The sequence below is a fragment of the Balaenoptera acutorostrata genome, chromosome 14 (assembly GCF_949987535.1).
Source record: "Balaenoptera acutorostrata chromosome 14, mBalAcu1.1, whole genome shotgun sequence".
Lineage (NCBI taxonomy): Eukaryota > Metazoa > Chordata > Mammalia > Artiodactyla > Balaenopteridae > Balaenoptera > Balaenoptera acutorostrata.
In genome coordinates, this window is record NC_080077.1 from 12011776 (window position 1) to 12037023 (window position 25248).

A 25248-nucleotide genomic window follows, 5' to 3' on the forward strand; every position below is an offset into this window, starting at 1 on the left:
AGTATGGTTTCCAGCATTTCCTTGTTGATTTTCTGTCTGGATGATCTATCCATTGCTGACAGTGGCATATTATTGCATTGTTGTCTATTTCTCCCTTTGGATATGTTAGTACAGTAAGTCCCCTACATACGAATGAGTTCCATTCTGAGAGTGTGTTCATAAGTCCAATTTTTCCTAAGTCCAACAAAGCCTAGGTACCCAACTAACACAATCAGCTCTATAGTACTGTACTGTAATAGGTTTATAATACTTTTCACACAAATTAATACATTTAAAAAACCCACAAAAAATTTTTAAAAATACTTTTAATCTTACAGTACAGTGCCTTGAAAAGTACAGTAGTACAACACAACAGCTGGCATACAGGGGCACGTTCGCATCTTTGAAAGTTCGCAATTTGAAGGTTTGTATATAGGGGACTTACTGTATTTGCTTAATATATTTCAGTGCTCCAATGTTGAGTGTATATATATTTACAATTATTATATCAATATCTTCAAGATGTATTGACCCTTTTACCATTACATAACAACCTTGTTTGTCTCTTGTTATCATTTTTTGGCTTGAAGTCTATTTTGTCTGATACAAGTGTGGCTCTACCCACTTTCTTTTGGTTTCCACTTCCATTCCTTCACTTTGAGCCTATGTGTGTCTTTAGAGCCGAAATGAGCTTCCTGTAGGCAGCATACAGTTGGGTTTTGTTTTTTTAATCCATACAGTCATTGTGTACCTTTTGATTGGTGAATTCAGTCCATTTATATTTAGAGTGATTATTGCCATACAAGGATTTACTGCTGCCATCTTACCATTCGCCTTCTGGTTGTTTTGTATCACCATTGTTCCTTTTGCCTCTCTGTTTCTGTCTACCTTTCTAATGTGGTGGGTTTCCATGGTCATTTGCTCAGTCTTCCCTTTTTTATCTTTCATGACTCTACTCTAGAGTTTGGCTTTGTTATTGCCATGTGGCTTACGTAAAACATCTCAGAAACAAAACACTTCTTTTTATGCTGATAGCACCTTATCTTTGTCTATAAAGTTTCCACCCTTTCACTCTTCCTCTTTTATATCTTTGATATCTCACTTCTTATGCTGTGAATTCACTGAGAAATTGTAATAGCTATATTTATCCTTAATATTCTTTTCCTTAAGCCTTTATGCTATAATTGTGGTTAACACACCTTTCTAATATAAAGTTTTCTAATTCTGACTGTTTTTCACCTTTGCAAGAGTATTGTGTACTTTCAGTTGCTTTTATGTCATTATTAGTGTCCTTTTATTTTAGCTTGAAGAATTCCTTTCAGCATTTCTTGCAAGGCAGGTCTAGTGGTGAACTCCCTCAGTTTTTGTTTGTCTGGGAAAGCCTTTATTTGTTCATTATACTTGAAGGATAACTTTGCTGGATAAAGTATTCTTGGCTGGCAGTTTTTATCTTTCAGCACTTTGAGTATGTCATTCCATTCTCTCCTGGCCTGTAGTGTTTCTGCTGAGAAATCTGATAGCCTAGTGGTGGTTCCTTTGTAGGTTACTTTGTTTTTTTCTCTCCCCTGACCGCCTTTAAGATTCTTTCTCTATCATTTATTTTTGACAGTTTCATTATAATGTATGTTGGATAAGGTCTTTTTGCATTGAGGTGATAGCTTCTTGGACATGTATGCTTAATTCTTTCCCCGGGTTTGAGAAGTTCTCAGCAATTATTTCTCTAAATACATTCTCTGCTCTCTTCTCCTTTAGGAAGACCGATTATTCTTTTTTTTTTTTTTTTTTTTTTTTTTAAATTTAAATTATTTCTTTATTTATTTTTGGCTGTGTTGGGTCTTCGTTTCTGTGCGAGGGCTTTCTCTAGTTGTGGCAAGCGGGGGCCACTCTTCATCGCGGTGCGCGGGCCTCTCTTGTTGCAGAGCACAGGCTCCAGACGCACAGGCTCAGTAGTTGTGGCTCACAGGCCCAGTTGCTCCGCGGCATGTGGGATCTTCCCAGACCAGGGCTCAAACCCGTGTCCCCTGCATTGGCAGGCAGATTCTCAACCACTGCGCCACCAGGGAAGCCCCGATTATTCTTATATTTGTTTTTCTCATCATATCTGATAGCTCTCCTAGGCTTTCTTCACTTTTTAAAAATCTTAGTTCTCACTCCTGAGTCATTTCTAAATTCCTGTCTTCCAAGTTGCTAATTCTTTCTTCAGTCTGATCTGCCCTATTTCTTAAGCTCTCTAATGTATTTTTCATATCATTCATTGAATTCTTCAACTCCAGAATTTGGTTCTTTTTTAAAATTTCAATCTCTCTGGTAAAGAACTCCTTCTGTTTACTCATTTTATTCCTGAGTTCATCGAATTGCCTTTCTGAGTTTACTTGTAGCTCATTGAATTTCATCATAACAGCTATTTTGAATTCTTTGTAAGTTAGATTACAATATCCTGTGCCTTTGAGTTTAGTTACTGGAGAATTATCATTTTCTTTTTGTGAATACCATATTACCAGTTTTTCATCGTGTTTGATGAATTGTGCCTCTGCCATCTCATTTGAAGTAGCACACTTAGTTTTACTTTCATTAAAAGACTGGCAAATAGAAACCCTTCTTTTGTTTTCCAGGAGGTGGCGCTATAGCTCAAGTTTTTGGTTTCTCTTGACCTGATCTGGCTTTGGGTCTGCACTCTGAAGGGGGTGTAAAAAAAAAGTTCGGTAGAAAAAGTCGGTGGCAGAGCGGTGGAAGGTTTGGGCTTAGCACCTGAGGCTCTGAGTGCTCATAGCCCAGGTCCTCGAGTGGGGGCCCTACCCCTTGCTGAAATCCCAAGGCAGACAGCAGAGAGCAGCACCTTCCATGCACTCTGTTATCCCTGTCTGCCTCTTTCCCTTTCCTCTCCCTTGTCCCAGTCATGGAGGTCCCTCCTTAGAAATCCAGGTGCTGCCGGAGAGAAGCAGGTCCATCTAGTTGCGATCTGTGCAGCCGGGAGGTCAGTTACTCGCCCCTTTCTCTTTCCACCTCCTCTGTGAGGGAAGTCACCACTGTCCTGGTGAAAGCCCAGCACGTTGCTGTGTTGCTCTAGGGAGGGAGGGGGACTCACTCCCGAGTTCCTCCTTCTCACCTCCAAGCTTGTCTTTATCCTGCTCCGGTGGCGTGCCTGGCTCTCCCTGTGTCTGGCTGGACCTCCGCAAGTTCTCTGTCTCCCTGAGCGTCTGCTGCGGTTTTCAGTCGCCAGTTTCACTTCCCCCCGCCCCACCCCCATCAAGGTGCTGAGTGTGGGGCAGGCTCACTGCCTTCCTGGGGTCCACAGCCCCCTTCCCGGTCCTGTCTGTCTACTTCCTGAAGCACAGGTGGGTGGAAATCTCCTGGTTGGTCCGGTGTAATGTGCAGAGGCACCTTTTTCTGTTCGGTTATGAATGATGAATTGTATATAAAAGGGGAGAGAAAAAGAGACAACTCGCGCTGCCAGGATGCTGATGTCACTTTAAAGATCCGAACATTTTATATTTGTCATGATTTTTCCCCCACTTTTTTGAGAGACCTTGTTTTGACAGTATTACTTGTGATCAGTCATCTGTGGAAAAATAGTTGGATATTAAACTAGACTCTGACTATTATATGCTAATCACAGAAGAGTAAGTGCTAATTACAGAAACCAAGCTTCTCTGACAAAAGTACAAATCAGTAAGCCAGTGTCTAGTTTAGCAGAAGCACTGCTGGATGAGTTACTACAGGACGCGTGCTATAAAAACTTACGTATTTCTTCATTGAAGATATACTGAGCCCCAGCCGCATGAAAAGCCCTAGCTAGGCAGAGAGGGGGTGGTGACAGGAGTGGGAGCCCAGTCAGACATCTGCCTTCAGGGACTGCACAGCTAGTGAGGAACAGATTTCTTCTTGCTGAAACTCTCAACTCTAAAGTCTTGCAAAGTTTCCCTTACATTATTTGACATTCGCTAATATAAGTAGATACCGTGAAAAAATTATGTGGTTTTTAGACTTAGGTATAGATGTAAGTTATAGATTTAGAATGGAGCCCCTGACCAATAGTGTTTGACCTGTTTGTACAAATTGAACCGTGATCTGAGGCATCTCCATGGCCTTTGCTGCCACCTTCCACGTCCTCTGCCATGTTGTCGACCACAGTTAGCCATGCTTTCAGGTGACTTTAGGAATTCAGTCCATCCTCCGCTTTTATAACAGACTTAGTTGTCAGCTTTTTCTAAATCAAGGTCAGTATTACCTCCCTTCAGCATCTCAAGCTTTCAGGTATTATAAATGACTTCTTCCAAAATAATAGATCCTGTTAGATCCTAGACAGAACTTAATGACTGGAGATACAGATCATGATCAGATTTAACACAGTGGTGCTCTCAGGGACTTTTTATCCTCGAATAGGTGGCCATTGTAATGAAGAACACCAAGTCACCATGTAGCCTCTCTTCTCGTAGTGCATGTATATGTGTATATAACGTTTTCAATAGTATAGGAGCCAGTTATATCAGAAACCACTGTCTTTACTTTTAGGCTTTTAAAGTTATGGTGATTGCTGTAATCCAGAATCTTTAGACATCTGAATTTTACCAAGGGTTTCTCAGGGTAGATATTAGAATATTTTTAGTGGAAAGTTTCTAACTCTTTGTTTTAGTTACCTAGTTGAGAGTAATTGATGGTGTTTAGAGGTTGTTGTCAACTTTATCTTTGATTTAGGGATAAGATCCACGTATAGTTAAAGTACTTTTCCTCCAGGATTAAGGTCTTATGAAACTATTATTTGTTAAAAAGCTAGCTGTGTCTTTGATTCTCTTTTTGTTGAGGATGTTTGCTTTTTGGCAAATTAAACATACTCATAGCAATTTTCTGTATGTGCTTTTTCATCATGTTGTAAATACTACATGCAGAGGATTTATTTTTAATCTAGGAAAGCAGTTTTCAAAGAGGAGAGAGAATGTATTATGATAAAGGAAAACAATAAATCAAATGATTAAATTTTAGTTGTAAAAGAATATGCTGCTGCTCTGAAGTAGTTTTACCATATTAGGGCAAATCAGGAATGCTCTGAGGAAAGCCAGAAAATATTTGACTGATAGTTACATTGAGCAAATTTTTAAAAATTCATTTTTTTAAGTAAGAAAGGGGAAGAGTTTGTACAGAGATGATAAAAATAACAGTACACGGGTGTCCCTCTGGCTAAACCCTTTTAAACGCAAGAAGAGAAAGTCATAAACATAACACAGGTAAAATATGCTCAGAAAAAAATTACTAAAATTCAATGCTTATTCTCAACCAAAACTCTTAAGAATAGATATGGAGAATTTCCTGTGTGATATTAACAAGAAGGGCTTATTTATAACCATCTTAAGATTTTTCCTGTGAGAATCAGTTAACCCTTCTAATTATCAGTCTTTAAATTAACTAACTTAATCAAGCTTTAATGGCAGAACTCTCACTGCTGTGGAGCTATTACAACTACACCCTGCTCTGAGTAGTTGAGCTCAATTCTTGCCAAATTCTTCCCTCTCATTAACTTCTCTAGCCCAGTCCCCAAAGTTTGAACCCCAAATTCTTTTCTATTTACAGAAAATACAGCCTCTTAGGTTCTTAAAATTAGACTAACTGGTCTACTCTAATGTTTCTTAAACTACTAGAGTTTGTAGTATATGGATTTTTAAGTTAGAATTTTTTAAATTTTGTATTTTAATTTCACTGTTGAGATCATAAAATTATTTTACCAATTAGAAAACAAAATGTCTCTTTTGCAGTGCAAATTCACAGTTGAAAAATGCTTCCATGAGAACGTAAGACTTGTTTCTGAAGTTTCTCAAGCTGGCATCTGAAGACCCCTGAGAACTCATATATTTCTGGGGTTCCACAGTAATTTTTATTTCAACTAGTCTGCACATTACAGTCGGCCCTCCGTATCCACGGGTTCCACATTGGTGGATTCAGCCAACACCCAGATTAAAAATAGTCAAGAAAAATAAATTCCAGGATGTTCCAAAAAGCAAAACTTGAATTTGCCAAATATAGGACAACTATTTATTTACATACCATTTACATTGTATTAGGTATTATAAGTAATCTAGAGATGATTGAAAGTATATGGGAGGATGTGTGTAGGTTCTGTGCAAATGCTATGCCACATTATATAAGGGACTTGAGTGTCCTCTGATTTTGGTATCTGTGGGGTTCCTGGAACCAGTCCCCCACGGATGCTGAGGGACAACCGTACTCAAGTGTGAGAAATCCTGAGCCATTAGCTAGTCCCTCAAAATTCTCTGTCATCTTTTTTCTTTTATAAATTGTGGTCATGGCTCTGGTGATTTAACATCCTTCCCACACCACTGTCCTGTACCCCAACCTAGTAGAAAAGTCACTTAGGTACAATCTGAGAATTGCAACAGGCTCTTCTGATTGATACAACAGAGGCAGTACACAGTAGTGGAAGAACTAGAAGTACTTTGAAGTCAGCTGGACCTCCTGGAATTCCAGCGCTCCTAGTTATGAGAACTTGGTCATGTTAATAAGCTGAGTTTTAATACATCAAATTGGGGCTATAATGCCACCCTTGAAGGATTGTTGGTGAGGAATAGAAATAGTCAATATACAGTGCCTAACAGGAGTATCTCACACAGGGAGGCAGTCAGTGAACGGTAGATCTTACTGTTATGATTATAAACAAATATTTATGGACTAAGTTGTTATCCTGATATAATAATGTGGATTATAACTTTTAAGACATACATATAATTTATATATAGTTTTGTCTATTTAGAAGTATGGCACGTGGAGCAAGTAACTCCCAAACATGGTAGAGATTTAAAGCATAAGTTGTGTCAATACAATCTTAGATGAATTAATGATGCTACGCCTGTGACATAAAGAAAAGGTCAGCACTTTGGGGCATCCACGCATGACCTTTGAGAACAGCATCTTAGAAGCTTTCAGCTACGCTTGCCCCCAGCTATTGAGGCCTCGACCTCTGGTGAAATGAGCTTAGTAAATGGATGGGTCCACATAAGAAACAGCCATTTTTCATGCTTTTGTGTCTTTTGAATCTGATATTGAGGCTGTTACTTCTGCTGTCTGTTACCCTGTATTTGAAAATCCTTTGGACATAAGGTCAGAAGACTAATATTTTTCTGCTTAACTAATATTCTTTTGTATTTGGTCTGGCTTCCTAGAAGCAGAGATTGGGGTAAGGATTTTTGGGAAAGTGATGTATTGAGGAGACTCTGATGAGAAGGAGTGAGGGAAGCAGGCCAAGGCAGGGGGGAGAAAAGCTAAGCGAGGATATTGTTTCACTTGGAGACTTAGCTTCAGCCTGGTCCCCCAGGGGTCCCAGCATAAGGTCTGAAGGGGAGCTCTGGGGCACAAATTGCCCCACAGGTTTTGTCCTCCCTTGAGGCAAGGGGCAGCTGTTGTACCATTGTCAGTCGGTCTGGCTCCTGGCCACCTCTTAGGGACAGTCGGTGCCCTCACCTTGCAGTAGAGGCAGCTCCACATCTGTGAGCCATGAGCACCCAGCGCTCAGAACAGCTGGGGGATGGGGGGGCGGGGCAGTGTGGCACCAACAACGGCCTCTGTTGGTCTCCTCCAGGAGACAAAGCTATCAGATTCCTTATGCGGCCTTCTCCGACTTGGTTGTGTGGGAAGTTCTATACTACATTTCATGTTTAATTGCTTTAGCAACCTTCAACCAGGATTATTTAATAGCATTCTTTCTCTCTTCCTTTTCTTTGTAATTTTAACCTTTCTTCTTTATCTTTTGGTTTTTCTATTTATTGGGCCAGCAGTTTTATTGTAAGTTGACTCAAATGCTTTTTGAAAGTGGATGAGTGTAAAAGAAAAATAAATATGTAAACTAAAAACCAGTTTTATAATTGGAAAAAATACCTGAGTTGTCCTCCTTAAAAATCAGATAAAATAAGTGTTGAATAGAAATAAGCGTATTTACTGTTACAATCTAATTTAACATTAGTTATGCTTTCATATGTATTCAAGAATAAAATAAGCAATAAGTATTATAAATCCAAGGAAGGAAGAAACAAAATTGCATTTTTGCAGATGACACTTTTTTTATATGTATAAAGCACAATGAAATGAACAAAATTATTGGAGGTAACAAAGAGATATGCAGCAGGGTTCTACAGAATTATAGGCTATGATGGAAATCCTCAAATGTCAATAAAGTTAGTATATTCTCAAGTCATATAGCTAAAAATATAGATGGCATTTGTTTAGAAAGTATTTTGACCGCTCAAAAGGAATATATACTTTCTATTTTTTTTTTTAATTTTAAAAAAATTTTTGGCTGCGTTGGGTCTTCGTTGCTGCGCACGGGCTTTCTCTAGTTGAGGCAAGCAGGGTCTGCTCTTCATTGCGGTGTGTGGGCTTCTCATTGCGGTGGCTTCTTGTTGCAGAGCACGGGCTCTAGGGCTTCAGTAGTTGTGGCGCATGGGCTCAGTAGTTGTAGCACACGAGCTCAGTAGTTGTGGCTTGCGGGCTCTAGAGCACAGGCTCAGTAGTTGTGGCGCACGGGCTTAGTTGCTCCGTGGCATGTGGGATCTTCCCGGACCAGGGCTCAAGCCCATGTCCCCTGTATTGGCAGATGGATTCTTAACCACTGCGCCACCAGGGAAGTCCAGGAGTATATACTTTCAATGCCTTCCTAATTCCCATGTGAAATCGTACCTTTATTTTAGCTATTCTGTTAATATGTAATGATGATGATACAGAAGAGAATGATCTACCAAATAAAATAGGTATAAAATATTTTAGTCTGTATGTCTGTATGCACAATTCAAAATTATTTACTCACATAAAAGATAACTTCCCATTTCATGAGTTATTAATGTACAATGAAGTAGCCTTTTTCCCCTTTACCACTGTATTATGAACAATACCTAAGCGTAAATGAACTAATAAATTGTTAGAAACAACAGTGTGCAGTGTTACCTTTGCACATTAGAAAATTCAATTTTTATTTTCTTATAAAGTGTTTGAATTACATATCATAATTTAACATCTTTTAAAGCATCCTTTATTCTTTAAGAATTCTTTTCACATCCATTAACCAATTGAAGCAGCTCATTTATAAAAACATTTTTGTTAACATGAGTCAAACCTAAAAGAAAAAAAAAATGACAACTTGAAAGTAACCTTTATCATCTAGATACTAATCAGTGCGATATTAAATGATAGGGGTAAATCAAAAATGATAGAGGTAAGTGAACTTAATCTGGAGAATCCTCTTATTAGCAGCCAGAATAGGGCAGTTCTTAAGCCATTTTAAAACAAGCTCTTCTTGTTTTCACTTAGCTTGTACTTGATGCTTTAAAAGTCCTGGAGGTTTCAGTTTGGGTTTGGTTTGGTTTTGCTTTGCTGCGGTAGCATTTACCGATCTGTAGCATTTACCAATTTCTTTTCTTTATTTCTGCCTAATCTTTGAATGCCATATTATATGGAGATATTTTTCCTAAAATGTCAACAGAGCCGGGAGATCACAGTAGGCGGGGACTTGGGGTGGCTGGTTTGGGCATCCTGTGAAAGAGGCGGACAGCTCTTCTGTGCGTCGTCAGGCGTGGGCACATAGAGGGGCTTGAAAACACAAGCGGGTTACCATGGGGTCGCCGAAGAGAGGGAGCCAAAGCAGATGGTGTCCTGGGTTAACACCAGGACAAGGTGCTTTTTATACTTGGCCATGGAGTTCTTTTATAAAATCCAATGAAGTACCAGTTAGGAAGATGTACCAACAATTTATCTTAAAAAGGAAAAAAAAAAAGCCATCAATTAATTGCCATATTAATATAATCAGAACCTCTTTCCATTATAAACCTTTAGATAAAACATGACAACAATAATGGAAAAATCGTCTAAAACAGATATAATTGTACACGAAGTTTGTTGGCATTTTGAACAACTTCATTTTTTAAGTATTTTACATTCTTTGTAGAGAAAGGTAAGCACAATTCTTGTATTTAATCTAAAATAAAGACAAAAATCACAGCAGGCACCTAAGTCATGTGCATCACACGGTTATTCACACATAATCCTTCAGGCTGTATGCTGAACGGTCCTCTGGCTGTGTGATGGAGACGTGCTGCTGCTTGGATGGGTGGAGCCAAGCTTCCGAATTCTCTTTTATACAGGATGTGCAGAAAATCATGCCAGAGATAAACAGCAGCATGGCCGAAATGAATCCAATGTAGACAGCTCCTCCGGGTTCATGTTTGTTGCTTTCTGGAACCGTCACATCCACAAAGTTTGCTATGATCTCCTTCGTGTACCACACCGTCGGTATTAAACCAGAGACCCCCGCAGACAGGAAACAGACTCCCCCAGCAAAACAGGCGTAACCCTTGGTTTCCCTGTCCACTCCTAAACGAGTGCATTTCATCCCGATTGTGGAAGTGCAGATCCCCACAGCAGACAGGACACAGGCCAGGACCATGGCGGCCCGGGCGGCCTGCACGTGGGTGGGGAGGGCCAGGACGGAGTACTTCAAGGTGCAGCTGAACATCCCGGTGCTGTACCACGTGCAGTCCATCCACAGCCCTTGCAGCTGCACGATGGCTGTGATGATGCTGGAGCCCGCATCCACGTGCACCTTCCAGTTGGGCAGCAGGGTGGCCATGAGCACTCCAGAGACCCCAGATAAGGCCAGGGCAAAAGCAAGGAGCTGGAGACCCGCCGAGGTCATGACGTCACCGTTACCTTTGTCCTCCTAGAAAATCCTGATGGCTCTCGGTCAGAATTGTAGCTATTTCTGTACGGTGGAGAACCAAGTAACAAAAGGCTGGGGAAAGAAGACAAAATCAGGGTTGAAAGAAAAAAAAAACAAAAAGACTTCTGTGTACAGTGGGAGCTGAGAACCCATCTGAACAGGTCCCAGCAGTGGATGAGGGCACTGCTTCCCAGGAGCAAAGCGCACACCAGGCCCCCAGAGGCCGCCCTTGTCCTGAGTGACTTTGCTTGGGTGCTGCTTGGTACATGGCATAAAGGAGCGGGCTGTCCACTTTGTTCTTTTATGTAAAATTTAAACTCTACTGAAGTTGTCTATGTGCCTTGTTAGGAGATTTAGACATGGAACGCCAGCTGTAGGATATCTGATATAGAATTTTAATAGTATTACAGGTTTTAAAAACTTATTTCTAGTTAAAGTACTCTATAGGTAATAAGGAAGAATAGTTTAAACCCACCTGTTAAAAATGATTTATAAATATATATTAGAAAAGTTTGAAGCACTCAAAAAATGATTCTATTTTTAAAAATGTATCGGACACTCTCCGTGTGTCATTCACGTGGCCCAGGTGAATTGTTTAAGAAGGAGAAGAAAGTAGTAAAAGAAATCAAAGCCACTGGCATAATTATCTCTAATTTCCAGCTTGCAAAATCCTTACCTAGGTGAGCAGTTGTTTCCCTTCAGGTACAGGTTACTCAAAACTGAAACAATTAAGCCACTGTCTTTTGCTTAGGAGAATGTGAGATCCTTTCTAGTTGGGACCAGAATCGTTCCCTGACCCAAATGAAGTAGTCTGCTGCAAAACCGGTTATTCAAAACGATTTAGAAGTAGTGACATTGAATCTTGCAAATACATACCAGCAGTAACCACATTATTATTTGTATGAGAGAGATTCAAAAATAATTTACACTTTTTTCCTTCCTCCCTTCCTTCCCTCCCTCCCTTCCTCCCTCCCTCCCTTCCTTCCTTCCTTCCTTCCTTCCTTCCTTCCTTCCGTTTCATAAGAGGGAAAAGATAGCACTTCCTTTGTGACGTGCTGTGTTTTAATCAGGCAGTACTTACTGCTTTCTTTGAGGAAAGTATAATGGTTTCTGAAATACAGCAATATTGACCTCTTTGTGTTTCTGAATTAACATTTGAGTGATGTATTAGAATGGCTCTATCATGATTCATATATTTGTCACAAAAGGCAGTATGAGCTCTGAATCTAAAGCACTTGGGTCACATCTTGGCTTTCCAGAGCCTCTCTGTGCCTCAGTACTCTCTTCTGGAAAGCAGGGAGGATTATAGTCTCTATATCATGGAGTTAAGTACATGAAAGAATTTTAAAGGGTGTAGAACAATGTCTAACCCATAGAAAGTACTCAGTAAATTACAATTGACATTGTTATTAGTATTTCTAAAATTTATATTATGTCACGTGACAATTGATATTTAATGACATCTGGATTTTTTTTTTCCTCTTCCTTCCTTAGGCCGATTTCATTTGTTTTCATAGGAACTTAGAGCTGAAAGAAACCATAGATGTAATCTTGGCCATCAGCGTTGTTTCAGATTAGGACACTTAGGTAGTAGATCACCCCACGCCACACAGACCCCAGCGGCAAGATCGGCAGTGCCCACTTCCCCACCTCTTCCCACCTCACTGCACCCTGCACCCTTGTCCCCCTTTACCACAGTAATTCCGGGTGAAATCCTCCTGTGTACTTCCTGTGGGAAGCAGGGAGAATGCTACATCTAGAGACAAAGCACCGTTAACCATCCCCTCACTCACTCCCTTTCTCACACAGAAAAAAAGACTCCAGAGGGAATTAATAGAGCAAATGAGCAAATGGCATAGCTTCAGAGACTCACCAAGGAGGTTGATGCCTGGCTTTTGTGAAATATCTGCAGTAATGTGAATCCATGCCTGTGTTACTTTTAATACAGTTGTATAGTTTAATGTAGTTATAACATTGGTTCCCTAAGAGGTTAAATCCTGGGCTATCTGAATTCCATTGTTCTATTTTTGTTCATAATCTTAAAATGTAAATTCTATAGTTTCAGGAGATTTCCCTGAGATTTTGAATTCTTAGAGTCAGTTTCACTATAAGAAGCATCAGAGTGCCTTGGCTTTGCCTGCCATCCTACAGTTCCTTCTTTTTCTGTTTTCCAAATTTCTTTTCATATCTGAGACCAAAATAGAACGAAAGTTAAAGTTTCTAGAAAAAAAAAAATGAAGCACATGTTTATAATTTCATAATAGCTGTTTTCAGGTTTGGGTTTTAACATTTCAGACTCCAGCCAGCTCGCTCAATTACTGCCTGCCCGGACCATTTTCGGCTTAAGGGGTTCTTCAGGAGCGAGGCTACTGTTAGCGTTCCCTACGACCGTCTCCTTTCTTTCTTTCTTTTTACTTTGGTTGAGTAACCTTTATGTGCTGATCAGTCTCTGCTCAGCTTCCCAATTATAACTCTTTTCTTCCCATTAACCAATACATTTTATAAATTCCAGTGTAATTCAGACTTGGAGACAGCTTGTTCATCTTAATTAACAAGTGCTGGCAATGATAGATTACAGATGGCCAAAATCCGTGTAAACAACGTGACATTGCATTCACGTAGCGTAGTGCTCACTTACTACTGAGTGTTGGACTTCAAGTGCTTTCTTCTGCATGGAGAACTTATGCAGAAAGGATTTGTTCTCCAAAATGAAGGTCACTCTTTTCCCTTTATAAAAATACACTGGCATCTTAGCTATATTGCTGTGAAATCTTTTTTTTTTTTTTTTTTCCCCTCCAGCCACAAGCATGGTACAGTTTGTGGCCTGTTCTCTCAGATTTCTGTCTCGTAGAGAATAAAGGCATACTTTGTTTCAGCGGTGGTGGTGGTGGTGATGGTGGTGAAGTACTGTGAAAGTAAGCATGGAAAACCGTTCTAAATGAGAACTCTCTCGGGGTTCCAAAATCTGTTGCGTATAGAACAGGACCTATAATGTTAAATTTATGAGCTATTTCCCAAAGAAGTTCTGACCTGGATTTCGTTAAAATGTAAAGTCAGTTTTCCAGACAAGATTTATTTATATCAAATCTAGTATTTAAAAACAGATTTACAACATACAGTTCAAACCAAGTTATACTTGAAGATCTATATTTAGGTCCCGAAGCATTGTGGAAGCTTCTCGTTCTCCATACCTTTTGTCAGCAGCCTTCAGTGACTTAACTCTCTTCTGTCAGCTGTCTTCAAATGAACCCCAATAAGATATGATGAAGAGGAGCCACGTACCTGAGGCTCAGTTCACAGCTTCTGAATATTAGTGATGAAGCTCCAACAGGTTAACTTGCAAGTAGCAAATAAAGAGCAACGTAGGAATCCGAGCGGGGAAACTGCTGGTGGTGCCAGGAGATAAATACCAGGTCCCCCATCTCATTTTTTGAGCTGGGGGAGAATTAAGAAAAGAGAGGCGGGGGAGGGAGGGAGTTGTTGTTACAACAGGCTTTGTCGAAACCTGAAAGCTGAAAATGCTTCTGTGTCACTATATACGGAGGAGGAATTATCTGGGTGCTCACAAAAAGACTTTCTTTTCTTTTAATATTTTAGTCCATAGTTATAATTTATTTTTGAATTTTTATCTATGTTGGAGGATACCGTTTATTATTTTATGTCCCCAATTAAAGAATATGGTCTGAAATATTTTTCACTAGACTGTGCTTTGCAAATGATAGTTAATTGAGACTATGTTTATTCTGGTGCTTCTGACTTGTCTGAAATCAAGATTTACAAAATTGGTAACTTTCAAACTAAACATTCAAAAGACAGTTTTATATATATCTTGATAAAAGTAAAAAGAAAACCCAGCAACAGCTGTTGACTAGAATCTGAGCAGTAAACCTACAAGTATTTTTTTTTTTTTGGCGGGGGCAGGGGGGGTATCCTGAATTTTCTATTAATCTTTCCACTGAGAAAGATTTCTAAAGTATAATAGATAGCTAGTGGGAAGCAGCCACGTAGCACAGGGAGATCAGCTCGGTGCTTTGCGACCACCTGGAGGGGTGGGATAGGGAGGGTGGGAGGGAGACGCAGGAGGGAGGGGATATGGGGGGATATATGTATACATATAGCTGGTTCACTTTGTTATACAGCATAAACAAACACAACACTGTAAAGCAATTATACTCCAATGAAGATATTTTTTAAAAAATGCATGTTTCGGTTATCTGGTTTTTTCTGGATTTTTTGTTGTTTTTAGTTGGTTTGTTTTCATCTTTTCTAAGTCTGGCATTTAGCAAGATATGTATTGTTTTCTCCTCTTAGAAATCTAATGCCTGTGGATTTGTTTTTTTAGCCATAGTGTTGTAATTTTGCTTTATAAACTTACTTTCTTATTTAATTTCATTGAGATATATAAACAGTTCTTTGTCTAAGTACTGAGTGAAGTAGAGTTGAATTTCAGGCACTGACACTAACAGCATTGTTACTACTGCTGTATCAAGAAATCCACCAGGGGCTTCCCTGGTGGCGCAGTGGTTGAGAATCTGCCTGCCAATGCAGGGGACACGGGTTCGAGCCCTGGTCTGGGAAGATCCCACATGCCGCGGAGCAACTGGGCCCGTGAGCCACAACTACTGAGCCTGCGCGTCTGGAGCCTGTGCTCCGCAATAAGAGAGGCCGCGATAGTGAGAGGCCCGCGCACCGCGATGAAGAGTGGCCCCCGCTTGCCACAACTAGAGAAAGTCCTCGCACAGAAACGAAGACCCAACACAGCCATAAATAAATTAAATAAAATAAATTTAAAAAAAAAAAAAAAAAAAAAAAGAAATCCACCAGATCCCTTCAGTGTCTTGGCTTGTTTTGCTCCTTGCCGCGGTTGTCGTGCAGACTCACCTGTGCTGGGGCTGACTGGTGGCCGGTGGAGGGGCCCGTCTGCTCCCAGCTCTGACCTCCAGCAGAATGCAGCTTGCTGAGGGTAAATGGGTTAAGCATGCTTTAATGTACATGGTTATTTTCAAACCCTTTTTGATTATTTTTCTGCCTTGATGAGAACACTAATCTTCTAGTACATTAGCTGCCTGTTTTAAAAAGGCAAACTTCTGAAATGCCAAGAACTTCCATTAACTACAGGCCTTTAACCCAAGGCAGAATTTCTTGTATAAGAAAGGAGCTAGAAAGTAGAGGTGTATAGAGAAATATAATTCATTGACATTATTATCTACTTTCAATGTGGATATTAAAGAGAATTAAATCTTTTAAGTCCTGAGGCTTCCCTAGATAACTCCTTGTTTATCTTTACCTTAGTTTAATGTCTCTTCTCCAGCCCTCCCCGCTAAACACCCAAGTTTTGTATTGGGTTGGCCAAAAAGTTCGTTCGGGCTTTTCCGTAGCATCTTAACAGTTGTAAAATTTTAAACATCCAACCGAATATGTCCAGCTGCCGATGTGACATCAGTGATAGACATCTCAGACCTAATCAGGGACAGAACTGAGCTCTTGACTCCCCACACCAATTCTCCCCAGTTTCCCAGTGTCCATTAACAGCAAACTCATCCTGCCATTTGGTAGACCCTGGATCTTAAAAACATCCTTGATTCCATACCCAAGAGCCATTCAATCAACAAATCCTTTTGTTTCTAAACTTCAGAGTAAATCAAGTATCCTACCATCCGAGCCCCTCTACTGCTTACTCTGGCTGAAGACCTCTAGAATGTAAACGGCACAAGGGCAAGGATTTCTGTCTTGTTAATTGCCAATTCTCCTGTGCCAGGAATGGTGCCTGGCTTATTGTAGAAGCATGATAAATATTTGTTGAATGAATTCAGAAGCTGATTTTGAGTATATAAAATAACAATAATACATTACCTTTACATGATTAAAAGTATAATTTTGTCCTTTTTTAAGAGACTGTCATTTTAAGTAATTTTGCAACTCTTTAGTTTTATAATCTTGATGTAATAATAATATCTACCATTTATAAACTGCTTCCTATATGCTAAGTACTGTTGAGGTATTTAATTCTTAAAACAAGCCTATGAGATAACAGAAATCCTAATTTTACAGGTGAGAAAACTAAGCTCCAGAGAAGTTAAATAACTTGACTAAGGTCCATAATATGAGTAAGTAGCAGGAATGTGGGATTCAGGCCCAGAATATTGTGATTTTTGAAACCCTTATATACTCATAGCCCTGCCCTGCCCCCATTTGGAACAGAATGTGTTTTTAAGTCTCATTATAATGAGTCGTTCCTTTCAGTGGTAGTCTGGATTAAGCTGTGGAAACAAATGAACTCTGACATCTCTGTAGCTTTACATATAAACATTTGCTTCTCACTCATGCCAAGTCCATGAATGACTGCAGAGTAGCTGGCCGGTGACTCAGCAGTCCCATCTGTTTTCTTTAAATGTTTTTATTTATCTGTTTTTAAGAAGAAATTACATGTGATTCCCTTAGTGTGTTTTTCTTAGTGATGATACTCTGGATAGTCAAGACAAGCTTTTCTTTTTCTTCTCAAAGAATCGGTAGTTTGAATGAATGTTTGAGAAGTAATAACAGTACCAAACCTTTGTGGGAAGTAGTTCTCCAGACCTGTCGCTCACCCCTGTCCACACGTGAGCATCGTCTAGCTTTAGAAAAGCCCTGAGGCCCCGGCCCCGCCCAGTGGCTCTTAATTCAGTTGTCAGGGGTGATGCCCAGTCAGTGTGTGTTTAAAATGCCACCCCCTTAATTCCCATGAAAAGTTAAGGTTCTGATTTTTTAAAAAACAGCAGCGTCTTTTCTCATTTGCTTTCTCTTCAACCTTGAAAGTAATTAAAGTTCAGAGTAAGATTAAGATAGTTACCTGTTCCAGTCCCACAAATTTAAAGTGACTGACTTCATCTTAAAATAATGTTTTTCTTCCGACTCAGTCGTGGGAAATTAACAGTATCGGCTGTGAGCACAATCAGTGCATGATTTCCTCCGTCTTTATGGTGATTTTAGTTTTAAAATAATGCTTCAGGCTGCCCGAAGGCTTTATCTTTTAGAATCGGTAGTTTGTAGGCTAGTTGATTATAGTGAGGACCGTGTTACAAATGAAGATGACTGTTCTCTGGTTGCTGTGCGTTCCCAAATGTCTCAAGAGGCCATCCTGGCTCCATGGCTCTGTGCAAGTCGTGTGTGTTTCTGCTTGTAGGTTGCACTGCCATTTGCTCTATTTATTTGTTTTGACAACATTTTGTTGCTCCTTTTTATGTCTTCATGTGAAAGGATCTTGAGGATTTGTTTTCTATGTCTTTATCACATTATTTTAGAATATTAAGGCTGTCTTGGATTTTGTGGTGACACTTGCAGATCAGCCTAGTTTTTTCAGCCTCATAAATAATGCAAGTATGTATTTGCTGTGGCCTCGCCATTGCATTCTCTTTGCACATTATTTTGAAGAGCAGGACTTCTTTTAAAAACGTCCTCACTTATTGGTAGCGTCTCAGATTGCGGGCTGAACACCCCTCGTCCAGGCCTGGCTCTCAGCTCACCACCCTCTCCTCCTCCTCCCTTCGTCCTCTTTGTCTTCCTTCCCTGTGACTCTCTCCCTCTGCCCACTGGGTCTCCTACATTTCAGTCCCTGCCCACACTCTAGGGTCCTCGGTGGGTTCATGTGGACTTTGTGATGTTGCCAAATTAGAGAGCTTGCATCAGTTTTAATCATTTCTCTTACTTACTTACTTATTTATTTATTTAAATTTATTTATTTATTTATTTATGGCTGCGTTGGGTCTTCGTTGCTGTGTGCGGGTTCTCACTGCGGTGGCTTCTGTTGTTGCGGAGCACGGGCTCTAGGCGTGTGGGCTTCAGTAGCTGTGGCTCAAAGGCTCTAGGGCACAGGCTCAGTAGTTGCGGCACACAGGCTTAGTTGCTCCGCGGCATGTGGGATCTTCCTGGACCAGGGATCGAACCTGTGTCTCCTGCATTGGCAGGCGGATTCTTAACCACTGCGCCACCAGGGAAGCCCTCTTATTTATTTTTATATCTCCGGTTACATACATAGGAGGTCCCCCAAACCTCCACGAGTTCAACTAGTAAAATCAGCATGTAAAGGAGGAGATCCAGTAGCTGTGGAATTCATCTTTAAAAAGACACAATGTCTTTCAAGTCAGAAACAGGAAGAGCAGGACAACATGAACACATTTAAAGAATAGCTCTGCAGATGGAGAGCTGGCCTGGGTCCTGAGGGCACAGGGACTAGGAGCATCTGGTACCCTGTACCTTGTGCCAGTGAGGGGCCGGTGGCCACTGCAGCAGCATCTGTATGAGTTGGTTCCCATTCCGTGCCTCTGCACAACCGTCTCAGCATAACAGAGCTTCTTAGGTGGTTGTTATAGGAAGGGGATGTACTGACTAGTCAACTTGAGTGTCTCTTTGGCAGTTACGACTCATTATGAATGAATATATTTGCATCCATATTTGTTTATCAATCTTTTCATAATAGTAATATTTATAGCGGCAGCAATTGAGTACCTTGTGAGTTTGCTTAGATTGAAACCGTCCCCGAGGAGTTCCCCTGTACTGTGGACGTGAAACCGGAGGTCGGGCCCTCGCTCTCGCCCCCTGGGCTGCTACAGCAGGGATCCTCCCCTGGCAGGGGCCTCCCCACCCGCACAGAGGGGGACACAGTCCTGACACAGTTAACACAGGCGCCTCCAGGTGCCGCCCTGTCACAGACACCGAAGTCACGGTTTGTGGGAAGGTCCTGGTTTCAGAAGGGTGTTTTCCCTGTGCTCATTCGGGAACTGCAGGCTACGAATGACAGAAAATCCTAACCTGGCGTTTGTGAGTTCTCGTCCCTCTTGTACTTTGTTTAGAATTAAGTGTTCACATCCCTGAAAGTGTTTCCTTTCTTGGGACCAAGAGACCCTCATTCACCTTGTTGTTGTTGCTAGTAGGCATAATTTACATACATACCTATATTTACATATACAATATACACAGTAGAAAGCTCTCTCCATCCCCTCCCCTCACCCTGGGCACCTCTTAGGCTTATTTCTCATCGTGCTGTCAGCTCACCCTGTCATTCTCTTACATCCTTGTGCTCTGAGAGGAAACACTGACAGTTTAAAATCTGTTCTTTTTGTATGATTCCAAGGAGGAAAAGCGAAAAACCATTCAGACATCTATGGGAGACGAAAGGTGTGGTGGAACATCTGCAGAAATAAATATTGTTTCAATAACAAACACAAATTGTAAACTTTAAAGAAAGAACTCTAGGTCCTAACAGTCAGTCTTCATGGAATACCTTGGTTTGGAATACCTGGAATGTTGTTGGAGTGTTTGAGTTGTAAGGTTTTACGGCGGAAATTCTGTCCTTAAATTGGGCTTGGGATGAGAATTATGGGTAGAATAAAACAGTTCTAGGAAATGTGATCTACATGTTTGTAAATATTTTGTTTTTCTACAAGATGCATAATTATAATAGCGTAGGCAGCAGTGACTTGCGACTGCTCCCCTTATTGGGGGGAAGTTGTAACTGCAGGGCCCATGACATTCTAATGGAGACTGTCCTTAGCTCGGCATAGGACCCTGAGGAGTAACTAGACACTGGTGGGTGGAGGAACCAAGCATCCCCCAGCGTGCTCACCTTACTCTCATCTCACCTGACACTGAGTGTGACTCTCCCAAACTCCTGACCCCGTGTTCCATCAAGTGGTGCTGACCTCCTCAGAATCGCTGGACCCTTCCCATTCCCGTCTGCACGAGTCTGTCTGAGACAATACCACCTTGAACTGTGGATCCTTCTTGTATTGTTCTTGGAGTCTTTCTGATTATTCCCTGTAGTCATTCTTTGTTCTCATCATTCCTTCTACTGTCTCCCAGTTATGGTTATATCTTGGCTAAATAGACTGTAACTTCCTAATCGTTTTTCCTCTCCACTGGCTTATCCTTTAATGGTCTCGAACACCATGGGAGCTCTTGAAGACCGTTTCTTAGATAATGGCCAGTATTGTTTCTGTACCTTTTCATACGGTAGTTACTGAGCTCTTTGGCATATTATGATCATCTCAAAGTCAGAAACTGGGCTGTACAGTCTTCGGTGTTCCCTGTACCACGTTGATTCAAGGTCTGACTTAGCAATCTCTCATATTTAAGATTTAATAGCTTCTTACCCCAGTTCTCTTTATGAGTCCACAGTGCTGCTGAGCTCATAACCAGTCACGTCCTAGACATCCTGGCCTGGGAAATGGGACATCCGCCTCCAGCCTGCCTGTAGCCAAGGCTGCTCATGTTGAGAAGCATAACCTTAGCTTTGTGCAGCATTGACTTTATAGTGGATTGGAGAGGCAAATACTTAAAGTCGTTATAAATCCTCTAATTTGAAATTTTAGTAGGTCATTTTGGTATACTGATAGGCTGAGTTTGGAGAGGGGCTGGCAACATTTAAACTAGAATTTTTAAGTGCATCTAGTGCCTATGTACTGATCTCTTTTTTGTAATCAAACCCTTTAATGGACTTAAAACTCAAGGAAAAATAATGGTTGTAATTTTAAATAAGCATTCATTTATGAGTAAAAAGCATTTTTGTATGTTACCATAGTTACCGAGCAGCTTTCCTGTGGTTCTAGAGAAAATGGGCTCTGTCATACAGAGTAACTCTGAGAAGTGCGTTTGGAGGCAGGAGTAGAAGAGAGGGTGGTACAGGTTTCCCAGAGAAGCAGGACATGTTACAGGAAGAGCCTTTTTGACGCCGAGTTTTATGTGGTCCTCCACTAAATAGTAACTATTTGATTGTGAGTGGAAATTTTCTTTTATCCGAAAGACACTATTAGCCAACTTAACTGGGTGTCAAAATTATAATCAAACTTTAGAAGTCTACCGCTACAGTGTATACGGGGTGCTGCTGTATTTATACGGGGTTTTAAAACTTTATTTAAATAAAAACATTAGACGTTGCCTGTATTTGCAAACATCAACTGTATCTCAAAGGAATAAAATCAGGCAAATAAAGATGAGGCCAAAATTTTAAATCCAAAGAATCTGGAAGTGGCAGTTTCTGTACTGGAAGGAGAATGCATCTATCCCTGTTTTTGTGCCTTTGGTCTTAATAGTATTTGAACATTAGAGTTTTGATATTTCATGGGTTTAGGGTTGGGTAGGGTTTAATTTTATCTCATAATTTACTAAAAGATTATTTTCTCTGGAGACTGGCAGGCCGCTCACTGTGGAAGAATCCTGTCAGAACTGACTAACTGGGAAGGATTGGACTGAAAGGGTTGAAGGACCTGAGTCATAGAGGGCTGGCAGAACGAGAGGTGGGGACAGGAATGCCAGCGAGCGCAGATGGTGGGAAGGGGTGGGGCGAAGTCAAGAGAATGGTCTAGAACAGTTGAGTTCACTTCTGTCCGTTTTTCCTTCCACAGAAGTGCTCTCACGTGAAGAAGCATCTTTCATCCCTCCCTGGAGGGGTGCCCCTGTCCACTTAATCCCCGAGTCACCTCCCCGGTCCCGGGTGCTCTTCAGGGACTCTCTTCTCTGTACCGACCGCAAACCTCTCTGGGACTCCTGGACCCTGTTCCATGGCACTTTTGTGATGGTCTAAGGAAAGTCCCGGCCTTTTAACCAAAACACTTACTTTCCCACAGGAATTATTTGTTAGTGAACTTGGAGAAACACATAGAACACAATTTGAAAAACTATTAAAATTTAATAAGAACGTTGAGATGGTCACTCTCTGCAGTGGAATCACAGCTCTTGCACCAAAGGTGTATAATCATCACTAAAATAGTCTGAAGGCTGAGGGACATTTCGGGGAGCATTTTCAGGCAGAAAGTCCTCTCCATTGGCAGTTTTCACTCGACTGCTTAGAACGTTCTCAGCGTTTGCCAGCCTCAGTGACTGACAATGGGGAGGAGGTCTGGTGGGGCGGCTCAGACCCCGCAGGAGAAACGCCACTCACACCTCTGAAAGCCCATCCCGTTGGCCATCTTTGGTCCATCTCGTCCACATAGTCTCACGTCATATGCCAGTATTTTCCCTCCAACCTAAAAACAAAAACAAAACAAAAACTTCCCCATCCTCATATATTACAGGCCCATTTTAAGGAGTTTTGTAGCCACAAGGATCTTTAGGAGCGAGTCCTCCCAAGAGAACATGATAACCCCTATGGAATTTGAAAATATATAATTCCTTCTGAAAAGCAGTGGTACAACCCACACCACACTTCATAAATTGCTGTACTTTCTTAGCCTTTGTAGACTCTGTGTGATGTTCTGAGTAGCAAGTTTAGCAATAATCCCTTAGCGACCAAAGCTTTTGTAAATTATGAATAGACTTCCCATTTCCTAGACCATGGTCTCTGCCAGGCTTTTGTGTGGGCGATAACTGCTTTGACTCCATTTCTCCGTTAGTCTTTACTTTCAGTATTTTTCTATTGTTATTTTGAATATATCCTTGTGAATCACCATAAGTCCATTTTTAGAATAGGGCAGGGTATATAAATCTCTTATCAGATATGCCTGAAAAGTTTTATTTTCTGATAAAGAATTTCAGCCACCGGATAGCAGCTTGACACTTAAACAGTAATATTTTTGGTGGTTTCCATTCTATTTGGATCCTGCCTGTGCCTCTTGGGGCATTTAAATTAAAGTCGCTACCAGAAAGTTATGTGGCCGTGCAGACAATGAGTATGAATTCAGTCCAGCTGATTAATCAGTGTCTCTGACACTCTGGGGAGTTTAGTGCTAAGTGGTCCCTGGGGGCCCATCTGCCGTGTCTCTCTGGTTTGAAGTCCAGCCTTATAGTCAGAACAGCGGCTGCAGCTTATCTTCTACTCATTCAAAAGCTAAATAAAATATTCTAATGCTGTTATCTGCCTACTGACTTTAATGATTATTTGGATGGATCTTAAAAGGCCACTGTAAAACTGCATTCTAAAATTAAGTGACCATCAAGCACAGGCCTAGTGGATGTCATTATAGAACAGATGCAGCCAGCTGTGAGTTCTCTGCGGCAGCTCAGATGCAAGCGTAGCATCTCACACGCCTGGAGAAAATGAAACTGAAGTCCACATGAAGGGTTGTTCGTGAAAACCATGCTCTTGATGACCTGTCCTCCTGTGTTCTACAAAGATAAATCGTTTAATATATTACACCAGGCAGTAAAATGTTTGTTTTCTGACCATGAAGGTGGACTCAGGCGTGGTGCATTTCACCCCCCTGACCCGGCCCCGGATAGAGCAGCCATTCAAGCTGGTGGAGAAAGTCGTTCAGAATGCCTTTCAGTTCCGAAGGAAATACTGCCATCGAGGGCTTGGGTAAGAACGCTTCTCTTCCTTTTCAGTAGCACCCTTTACAAACTCCTCAATCACCTTCAAAGATTAAGGACTTTGTTTTTATGATTGTTCAACCTGCCTGTAAATATTACTCTTAGTTCAGATCCTGCGATGAACAAACCTTGATGGCCACTGAGGAGAAAGCAAAATGTTGATTTAACCTCAGATGCCACCGAGAGGTTCTGTTTGGTTTGGTCGTAAGTACAAACTAAAACTGACATCACCCAGTTTATAGTGAGCCTGTACTGGGGAGGTCATGACCCCTCACTCAGGACTCAGACCATCTGAACTGTTTTCAGTCTCGACACTTCTGCCACTAAATGTGTGGTGTTTTCCCCAACACCGACAAATTTCCTAACTCTCCAGACAGCACCTGGGCGTCCTACAACTTAATTCTAGTCCGGTCACTCACTCCCTGGCATTAGCACAGCCCCTCAGCTTACGGGCCCAGTGCCGCAAGGCTGTCCCCACTTCAGTCGCCAGTCGCGGGTCCCAGGTCGCAGAACTCACTGTCATGTATCAATTTTAAAGGCTGCGACCCAGGAACTACCAAGTGGGAGAGAGGCACAGGGCACCGTACGGGGAGCAGGGTGCACAGCTTCCGTGCCCGCTCGAGGTTTCCCACCCTCCCAGCACCTCCGTGTGTTCACCCACCCCGAAGCTCTCCGAACCCCATCATTTGGGGGTTTTATGGAAGCTCCATTACCTAAGCAGGATTGATTAAATCATTGGCCTTTGGTGATGGAGCTCAGTTTTCCAGGAGTGGAGCTGAGAGGTCCATCCTGCAGTCACGTGGTTGGTTCCTCTTGCCACTGTTCCCCATCCTGAAGCTTTCCAGGGGCCACCAGGAGTCGCCGCACGAGCACAGAGCTCAGGTGTGGTTGAAAGGGGCTTGTTACGAGTAACAAAAGGTGCTCCTGTCACCCCTGTCACTCAGGAAATTGCAGAGATTTTAGAAGCTCTGTCTCAGGAACCTGGGACAAAGACCAGAGATATATTTCCTACCATCACACGAGCTAGTGGATTTTAAATGCTTTCTTTCCATCCAGTTGTTATATCTCTTGAAGCTTTTAAAGACGTACTTAGAAGAAGGAAGCAAATGTAACTTCTGAGTAGCCAGGACAGTGTCTCGAGGTATCCACATGAGCACGTTTCCATTCAGCAGCGGCTCCTGTGTTCTGCCGTGGGCGCCGCTCTGGCCAGGCCCTGAGGCGCATCCGGAAGCCCAGACAGAGAAGGCGGCCTAAGAGTCTGCGGCCTGATGGCCCTG

The 25248-nt window shown here is 41.5% G+C and overlaps 2 protein-coding genes across 2 annotated transcripts in view; one reads left to right on the forward strand and one right to left on the reverse strand.

Annotated features, from left to right (window-relative positions):
- TFB1M (transcription factor B1, mitochondrial) overlaps nt 1-25248 on the forward strand; it is an 86513-nt gene that overhangs the window by 59441 nt on the left and 1824 nt on the right. Inside the window, exon 6 of the mRNA XM_028167454.2 lies at nt 23833-23960. Coding sequence (XP_028023255.2) covers nt 23833-23960 — 128 coding nt within the window. The remainder of the gene's footprint in view (nt 1-23832; nt 23961-25248) is intronic.
- On the reverse strand, nt 10007-12574 carry CLDN20 (claudin 20). Its single transcript, XM_007186130.2, has 2 exons — nt 12564-12574; nt 10007-10762 (listed from the first exon to the last, which is right to left on the reverse strand). The coding sequence occupies exon 2, from the start codon at nt 10664-10666 to the stop codon at nt 10007-10009; it is 660 nt and encodes a 219-aa protein (XP_007186192.1). The 5' UTR covers nt 10667-10762; nt 12564-12574.

Excerpts from the sequence above, each read along its gene's own strand:
- CLDN20 (XM_007186130.2), bottom strand. The coding sequence starts at position 10,666 with ATGACCTCGGCGGGTCTCCAGCTCCTTGCTTTTGCCCTGGCCTTATCT.